The following is a 9,755-nucleotide window of genomic DNA, read 5'->3' as shown; positions in this document are numbered from 1 at the left end:
TAGTAATAAAGAAAAAATAATATCAATCTAACCATTAGGGCACAATGTTTCTGTCATTATTACATAAATCTTCAAATTTTACAACTTCTTGATGTGAGGGGCATCATGAATTTTAGTAAAAACTAAGCAGAGCATGAGAAATGTTTTGTGATAAGGCCTTTGTTGTCAGAAAGGAATTAGAAATATACTTATTGAAGCTTAGAGTCAGAGAGGCTTTTAGGAAATGATAGGAAATACAAAAATAACACATTAATTAGTATGAAACAATTTAATGGAAACTAATATATACAATTGATAAGTAAGACTTAAGACATGTAAATTTCAAATCAAATCAAATTGCCAGTATCCACATCTGAAATCTTACTATTATTAAACCAAATACAATTACATAAGATTCATATCTGAAGGATAATCAATGAAAAAACTGACCAGTCCAATTAATTTTTATCAAAAATCTATACAAAGACCATATCACCCAACCTCCTTATTTATAATGATCACTGGGATGCAAAATGTAGGCCTATCTCTAACTTTGGATTAGCCATTAAAAGGCACGTTTTAAACAGTCTTTTCATCCATTGGACATATTTGAAAAGTTATGTTCAATTGTCATCATCAGAGAATCCACCCCCAGTAGATTTACGGCGTTGATGAATAAGTTTCTTCTTCATCTCCTGTAATTGATAAATACACAATATGACAAAATATTTCTCTGAATTCAAAACCATTAGGTTAAGGAAGCATTAAGAAATCAACATCCAAAAGCTGCATAACCTGCACTTAAAGTTTCACTATCACTTGCTAGCTTTAATATTCATTCATCTAACTATGTTTTTTATTCAAAATATACGAAATGATTTACATTAAAAACATTACTTCTCATTCTTACCCTTAAACAGTAGCAGTGAAACTTTAAGCCAGGAATTGAGCACGTGCCAATTTCTTTTTTCTTACTGCTCTTGATCTTTCACGCTCTTGGAAGTCCATGAAAGTACATGTGACTTCAAAATACTTATTGTCTCCCACGCCCATTAGTCTTCCTCCGCGACCCTAAATTATGAAGAAGAAACAGATTGTAAGGGGAGCCACCCCGAATTGGATTATTCAGTATATCTAATTAGAGTTATATGAAATAAGATCCTCAAAATAGAAGGTGACTTGTTTTTTTTTTTGTGGAATACATGTTAAAGATGTTTGAGAAAGGTTCATTCTTTAATGGTCTTGGGTTATGATTGGAAACTTAAAAAACTCACCAATTCTTGTGATTTTGGTTGAAATGTCTTGACAGCTTTTCTGGCACCGAAATTATCTGATTGGCCATCAGTTGAAGTAGGGGTGCCAAAAGTTTTATCAACAAAAATTTTTGATTTCAATGGCTGGTCGACTGGGGGTTTTGTTGGTTCAACATCTTTTTTCATTAAATTGCTCGCAAACAAGCCTTCCTCAGAGGATTCAGGAGCAACATTCCTCTGTTCTTCTTTATCAGTATTATTCACTTGTTGTCCAGGTTCTGATTTTTTACTAGTAGGTAATTGTGAATCAGTCACTTCAGGGTTTTTTGTGGAACTCGAGCTTGAATCGGAAGAACTTGAGGGCTGTATTTGCTGAGCATTTTTAGATTTGGATTTGTCCATTACGGCGAGAGCTACAGTAGCAAGATTGCGAGTATGATGATTGTGATCTCGATAGATCAGCCTGGTTTGAAATCCATCTGGACCTATTGGACGCGTGGGCTTCATTTTATGGAGTTTATCTATCTGCCTTTCTGATTTGGGTGTAGTATGTTGTAAAGCAGGTTGTTGTGTGATTGCTGTAGTTAAACCAGATACTGCTGCGGCATCATTACCGGCCTGAAAAACGTAACAATAAGTTTAATATAATGAAACTTACGGTTTAATTTCTTTTTAAATGATTTAATTCAATTCTTATTCATTTTTGTTTGCTGAATTATCATTTTTGTTTGTTGAATTATTATTTAATTGTACTTATCCTTCGTTTTTGATTTTTGAATTAAAATTTATGTTTACCATTTTCTATGCTTTTTTTTATTTTTTTATTTTTTTCATTTTTGTTTGTTGAACTATCATTTTTGTTTACTATTTGATATTTTTATTTTCTGAATTATGATTTAATTCTCCTTTTATTTGCTGAATTATCATTTAATTCTATTTATTTTTCATTTTTATTTGCTGAATTATGAATTAATATGACTTATTTGTCATTCGAATTTGCTGAAATCATCATTTTTGTTTACTATTTGCTATTTTTGTTTGCTGAATTATCATTTAATTCTACTTATGAAAATAGTAAAAAAAAATGGTAATTCAGCAAACATAAATGAAAAGAAGAATTAAATCATGGAATCCTTCGAGGAAATGGGCCTGGAGAGCTCATCCATCAAACCAAAATGTTGGTCAGGAAAAACTGATGAGCCAATGGTTCTACTGCAACACCCAAATAGTCACCATCGCAGAATTCAGTTCACCATAGAAACAGAAAAAACCCTTTCTAGATATATTAATCACAAATAACAATATAAATTAAAGATAGCTTGCCAGGCAAGTTAACATACGCCCACTGGCAGATGTCATAAATGATTAAACAGTCTTTAGTGACTACAGGGTTGCACAATATAGCTAATAGAGTAAAACGTCAGGTCAGACACGATATTTCGGTGAAAAATTATCCGATCATCATGAAAATCGATAGATCATCATGAAAATCAATAGGGATCATCTTCATAACGACATAGACATACAAAATAAAAATCAAAAGAATCTGTAAAGAATTGTAGCCTGTAGAGTGAGCACGAGTTGCACAATATAGCTAATAGAGTAAAACGTCAAGTCAGACACGATATTTCGGTGAAAAATTATCCGATCATCACGAAAATCAATAGGGATCATCTTCATAATGACATTGACACACAAAATAAAAATCAAAAGAATCTGTAAAAAATTGTAGCCTGTAGAGTGAGCACGAGTTGCACAATATAGCTAATAGAGAAAAACGTCAAGTCAGACACGATATTTCGGTGAAAAATTATCCGATCATCACGAAAATCAATAGGGATCATCTTCATAATGACATTGACACACAAAATAAAAATCAAAAGAATCTGTAAAAAATTGTAGCCTGTAGAGTGAGCACGAGTTGCACAATATAGCTTATAGAGAAAAACGTCAAGTCAGACACGATATTTCGGTGAAAAATTATCCGATCATCACGAAAATCAATAGGGATCATCTTCATAATGACATTGACACACAAAATAAAAATTAAAAGAATCTGTAAAAAATTGTAGCCTGTAGAGTGAGCACGAGTTGCACAATATAGCTTATAGAGAAAAACGTCAAGTCAGACACGATATTTCGGTGAAAAATTATCCGATCATCACGAAAATCAATAGGGATCATCTTCATAACAACATTGACATACAAAATAAAAATCAAAAGAATCCATAAAGAACTGTAGCCTGTAGAGTGAGCACGAGCCAAATGTGAACGGACGGACGGACGGACCGACGTGGTGATTACAATATACGCCCATCTTACGTGTGGGCGTATAAAAACAGCAGTCTATGGGAAGTCAACGTACATTGACTAATATATTTACTATAGTTCCATCCAACCGACCAGTTCCAAAACCTCCTCTATAGCCATACTAAGGGATATTCACAAGGAATGGTGGAAAAAATCATAAACAGAACAATAATGCAGATAAACCAAAAGTCACATAACCTGACCAAGCCCCTAAAACCTTAGAATACCGGAACACAAACCTAAAGCCAGCAGTAATACCTCAGCAGTTGCAAAACATCTAGACCTATACCGACAACACAAAGAAATTGGCAAAATATTAATACCTTAGAAACAAATCAAAACAATAAAAAGACAAGACGCATTTTTACTATATATGTCCTAGGCATTATTTCTTAGAAATAAAGTGATTGTTATCCATAAAGACTTATTTATTCTATTCGTGTCAATCACTAAATTCCTATCAAACAGTTTACCAGCTAAATATGTTGATGTCTACGGTTCAGGTGGTTACAGTTTAAAGTGTACGGAAAGCGTTGCGATGAAAGACAAAACTCATAATAAAAATGACCCTTATTACGGCCCTGTATAGCCACAAATTACAAACATTATCGGAAAAGTGGCTTCTAGATGTCCCGAGACCCAGATCAGTTTATTCAGTAAGGATACAAATCATTGCTGTCCGTTATTTTTTTAAATAATGTACGATTATACAGAACCACTTTTCTGGTTTTCTTGTATATAGTTAGATCTACGTGACTGTTACCTATAGATGTAACCAATTACACTGGTGTGATCAATTTCACTTAAACATTTGCACGGGCGTAAAACGGGAATCCCGTGATCTCTTACCGTTTGTAATAGATTAGTTTGTGGCATGTTTTGAAGAGATTGCTTGATAATCTCTGTCTCTTTGAGAGCTCTAGATGTCTTTCTACTTGGAGTAGTATGCTTTCCGGTTGTTTCCCGTCGGCGATAGTCTACTTGCATCTTTCCTTTCAATTTTTTCCAAAGTGTTATAGTCTGCTTAAAACTTTCCAAGTCGAGATCGCCATGCTGATGTTTACTATTATCTGTACCTTTACCACCGTTCTAAAAATAGATACATAATATTACATTATGTAAAATGTTATAATTATGTAATACCATACAGACAATAATAATGAATATTATTTCAAGAGTGGAACTTTTTGATAATACTTAGAAATGAGACCCAAAAGCAAATCGTTCAACGAGGGGGTGAGGATCAAAGAGCTTCCTTTCATATAAAATTATCAATAAACTGATACACCCTCTAATCTACAATCCGGACAAATCCATAATCAACCCGATTAAACTAAAAATACTTACAGCACAAACATTGACAATAAAAACTTTACTTACAATAATAACAAGTATAATCGTTATAACCAGAACTATAAAGGCTATGATAGAACCAAATATAATCAGTTTCATCCTAGTGTCATTTTCACGAATTTCTTCAGCTAAAGACTGAAATTAAAAATGAATAGGCTACCACCCAAACAGGTCATTCATAATTTTGCATTATAATTAGATTGGCCAGGATCAAATCGAGTTAATTCTCAAGTTTAGTTCCCGTATGCATTCTTTCAAAAAAAAAAAAGCAAACTTTACCTCAGTGGTTGTTGCTGCTGTTGACGTTCTGGCTAAATTCCAAAGACCTGAAGAAAAAACATTATGATCACCGTATATAAGATTATGCAGTAAACTGTTGAACCTGACGTTTTTATCTCGATCGAAATATACAGATAATATACCCTAGAGCCCGTTCAACCTGGGATCCAGTTCCCCTTTACAGTCGAAAAAACATTATAGTCGAAAAAGGCACTGAACGTTCAGGATTGATATGAAATGAATGAAGTTTTACGTTTTTCTGCACCATGTGGGCTAATGAAGACGGGCAACGCCATGCAGGGTGCGATGAGATAAATTTTGCAAGGACAGCGGCATTAGCCTGCTCTTTTTCGATTTCCAACTGTCGAGGGATCTTTAACGTGCACAGCCTGTAGCACACAGGGCCTCGGTTTATTGCCCCATCCGAACGACTAAATGCTTTTTCCATGTCAGCCCCTCTTACCTGCATCAATGACAGGGGGAAACCGGGATGAAAAATCCGAAGGTATTATCTCCCCCTATGCCGGGATTGAACCCTTGACCCCTAGCGAGCGCCCACTGAAAGTTCAGAATCAGTAAATGTTATAAATGATATTGACCATAAAGATGATGAATATTTTTTATTTCAATATTCCAATGAATTTGACTCTGTGCCCATTGCAATGATATTATTACACCCTTACCTTCTGGATTATAGTAATAGGGATTCTTGTACCAGCTCGCTTCCTCTGATGCAAGTATACGTTTATGATGCCCATTTGGCCGCCTATACCCTGGTAGAAGGCGCTTCCCGTAGTACGGCATAAAAGGTCCGCTAGGAGCTCCAAATGGAGGTCGATGCGGAGCAATATGTGGCCTTTTTCTAGTTAATACTGAATGTGATGTGCCTGTTGTTGACTGTACGGTCGAAGTTGTTCTATGTGTAGTTGACTCTGGGTTCCCTATGGATTCTGTATCACTACTCGTATGATATGGTATATTTACTTGAATTGGAACAACATCAGTTCGGTGATGAGGCTGATGAACATAAGAACGATCGTATGACCAAGACCGGGCTGTGGGAGTCGGATTTTGTAGGGTAGTTGTTTGTGTTGGTTGGTTAAAGGGCAGCTTTAATTGAACTTTGTCATCATTGGCTGGACCATGATGGAATACATGAACTTGGAATGGATATGCTTCCTGATGGTTGTGAGGCTGTTGGACGTAGCCTACAGTCTTGCTGGACAACAAATGTGGTTTTTTGTATATACTGAAGAATGGATTTGAGTTAGATGGGTATCGAGGGATCTGAACTCCTTGGGTTGAAGTTGGTGTGCTTGTGGTGGCTGGACTGCTACTCGTAGACACTTGTGATAAACTGTCCTGCAAATGTGTTAATTTCCCAATCGCTTCCTTTGTACTCAAAAAAATTGCATGAATGTACTGAAGTCGTTTCTTTGAGTTTAGAACCTGACCCAGTTTCTTGACAAGATCCTCTACGTGTTTATCTACTTTATTGGGTAAATCCTCGTCCTGAATTTCGAACATCTTTCCTGCTATTTCCACCATATCTGATTTCTTTTTGGAATGATCAAAACCTAAAACATATAGTGAACAAATTAAATATACGATTTCATTCCGGTTGTTTAGCAGTAAAATGTCAAAAATCAATTCGTCACTTAGTCCGAACTTTAACCTTTTAGGCATCGAGTCGCCACTGCTATTGTAATATTACAAATGGGTTTTACTGTTTTACATCTATCACATTTCTGCTATTTATTGAAATAAGCTTACTGAAGACATTATTTTTTTATTGCTCATGGTAATTTGAACTGAGTTTTATTATAAGCATCGGATTATCAGAAAGAAAACAATAAGCCTCAGTAAATCGTGTTGGTCAAGTAGCTGGGGTTTTTCTTGACACACAATCACTTACCACAAGCAGCAACTGTATCCTGTGGACAGGTGACAGGAGCAAAGACCAGTAAATTAGGATTAACATGATGATTTGTTAAATATAGTAAACTGCAATCACAAGTGATAGAGCTTCTTATATCACTGGAAAATAATATAGTATTGATCACTTGTAGTTTCTTCAAATATTGAAGAACCTGCACCAGAAGAACAAAACTTGCTCAAAATAGAACTAAACCTAAACAGCGTCTAAAACAATTTTAAACGATATTATGAGCGTAGATCGTCAGAAAGTAGGCCTACACCTTTTACTGTTTTGTGCAATAAATGGTAGTCATCTTAGCCAGATTCTTGTGTAAAAGATTATCCATGTTGTTCAATACACACACAGAAAATAAACTAAGAAGCTTGCTTCCAGTCAAAGCATTCATGTGAACTTACATGACTTGTATATCTGGGAATACATTGACACATTTATACAGATTAGGCAGAGCATCGTTTGTGATACCATTGTTCAATACACACACAGAAAATAAACTAAGAAGCTTGCTTCCAGTCAAAGCATTCATGTGAACTTACATTACTTGTATATCTGGGAATACATTGACACATTTATACAGATTAGGCAGAGCATCGTTTGTGATACCATTACATGTTAAAGTTTCTTCATCTCTAGAGCATTCTCTGGGACATACTACCACTTTCATATGATGTACCTGGCCCACAAAAACAAGGAGTAACATCGACAGTAAGCATGGCAACTCATGGATCTTCATTCCACATAATCGTCACAACCTTGGCAATTCTGTAATATACAATTTTAACTTTTAAAATTTTGGTGATAGTTTACATTGAATCATACACCATAGTAGAGAATTCGAACTTTAAGATCGATAGATTTGGATCGTTAAATTTAAATTGTACCGGAATTGTTTTTGGAAATGAAGGAGCGTTTTTGATCAGACATATTTTTAAGCGAACTTTTATGAAAATAGAATATAAAACAACATTTAAATAGTCTATCATCAAAGTATAGTCGTTATTATTCTGGTAATATGTCAAGTTTTTCGGGTCTGATCGGAAATTTCTCTATGATTTTTTGTTTATTTTATTTGGAGTCGTCTCATGGTTAATACTGGTTAGGTACAAGAAAGTGTGGCTGAATTGATTGTACTATGGCAAACACTTAGTGATACTTCTAGGATGAATTCTAAGTTAAAAAAAAGTGCACCCGGTAACAGAAATTTAAAAGCTTATTAATAATAATATGACTGATAGAAAGTTCGTGATGGAACCAACTCCAAAAGCCCATAACTTCATACTTAAATAACTTTACAAACTTTAGAATTAGATTCTTATCAAAAGGTTATTTCTATTTAGGAGAGGAGTATGCCAAAAATAAACCCATAAAATCATTCATCTTCTTAAAACAAAGCTACATCACCAGTTTATCGTAGTAAAAATTTAAATATGGTAACAAGATTTATTGTTTTTTTGATGAGTGTTGTAGGCATAGTGTAGTCCGAAACTTAACAACGCTTCTAGCCTCTGATAATCTACCGGTACTTATTAAAGGGAAAATACCCCTGTAAAGTTAAACCTATGAACGTAATAAATAAGTTTACAATTAGCCTTAATAATATTAAAACGTAGATCTACTTACAAAAAAAGGACATGACCATCATTGTAAGTTCTAGATGATGTACCCGAACGGTAGAAGCCAAACCCATAGTAGATCTAGATCTAGGCCTGTTTTGATTCGAAATTTATATTTAACTAGTAGTAGGCTAGTACTCATATTAGTAGGCCCACTGGTAGTAGTAGTAGGTTTAGTTAAAGATGGGTTCCCTTATTTTCATTATGAAAATGAAAATGCTAAATACCTATATATATATGAATAGAAAGTAGAGGTGTTCTAATGACTTCGAAAAATACAGTTTGTCTCACATGTCCATAATTAATTCATAATTAGCTCAATTAGAAGAGAATTACCAGCAGAATTTCAATGAGTGGCCGATCAGGAAGGTTAAAAAGTCTTTTGGGGTTTATCCAGACTGTACGTATACAAATACATGGAGACTGATTACTGGTTAAAACTCTTAATTATATGCAATAATAACATAATGATATGATTAAGAATACGTGAACTTCATTAGAAACACCAACAAATCAAATAGTTTGCTTAATTTGACACTAAAAATAAGGAAACCCATCTTTAAAATAAAGCCATAAATAGATAGGCTAGTTTGAATAGGCCTATGTTGGATATGTTGGATCTATGACTGTATCATCAGGTAATTAAACTCTTGACTTACCAATATCTGTGTGTTTTTCTTCACTGTGGTATGTAAAAAAAACTTTAATTCTGTTTTAATAAAATCCGTTGAAATCAAGATCAAAACAACAGGAAGTCGCCATATTGATAAGATTTGACGTGGTGTTGTTAAGCATTCAATGACGTCATTTCGCTTTCTTGATGACGTCATAATAATAGATCTACTTGAGGCAAAAGGGGCACTGATCTATATAAATATTTATATAGACTTAGATCAGTGAAAAGGGGGCGTAGGTTCTTATTTTTGATGGAATGGCGGATCAGTTTATGGTGTTACCCCGTCTAGGTTCTTCCAACATTGACGCCGTCGTGACAAAACAATTAGAGCAATGTTAATTCCTGCTTAATCTTAA

General features: G+C 34.5%; 1 protein-coding gene across 1 annotated transcript; it reads right to left on the bottom strand.

Moving 5' to 3' along the window:
- Positions 1–253: 253 nt before the first annotated feature.
- On the bottom strand, positions 254–9,492 carry LOTGIDRAFT_236961 (hypothetical protein). The gene is made up of 10 exons (XM_009068574.1): positions 9,383–9,492; positions 7,647–7,872; positions 7,090–7,211; positions 5,858–6,751; positions 5,175–5,221; positions 4,923–5,030; positions 4,392–4,631; positions 1,254–1,850; positions 890–1,050; positions 254–674 (listed from the first exon to the last, which is right to left on the bottom strand). The coding sequence occupies exons 2-9, from the start codon at positions 7,841–7,843 to the stop codon at positions 913–915; spliced, it is 2,343 nt and encodes a 780-aa protein (XP_009066822.1). The 5' UTR covers positions 7,844–7,872; positions 9,383–9,492; the 3' UTR covers positions 254–674; positions 890–912.
- Positions 9,493–9,755: the final 263 nt, after the last annotated feature.

The sequence above is a fragment of the Lottia gigantea genome (assembly GCF_000327385.1).
Source record: "Lottia gigantea unplaced genomic scaffold LOTGIsca_91, whole genome shotgun sequence".
Lineage (NCBI taxonomy): Eukaryota > Metazoa > Mollusca > Gastropoda > Lottiidae > Lottia > Lottia gigantea.
This window is presented reverse-complemented; position numbering and strand designations above follow the sequence as displayed.

What these genes read in the sequence shown, in the direction of transcription:
- LOTGIDRAFT_236961 (XM_009068574.1), bottom strand. Translation starts at nt 7,843, where the DNA reads ATGAAGATCCATGAGTTGCCATGCTTACTGTCGATGTTACTCCTTGTT. An exon ending in CGATTATACTTGTTATTATT is followed by an intron (nt 4,632 to 4,922) that starts GTAAGTAAAGTT and finishes ATCTATTTTTAG; the next exon opens with AACGGTGGTAAAGGTACAGA. An exon ending in AAACTAATCTATTACAAACG is followed by an intron (nt 1,851 to 4,391) that starts GTAAGAGATCAC and finishes TACGTTTTTCAG; the next exon opens with GCCGGTAATGATGCCGCAGC.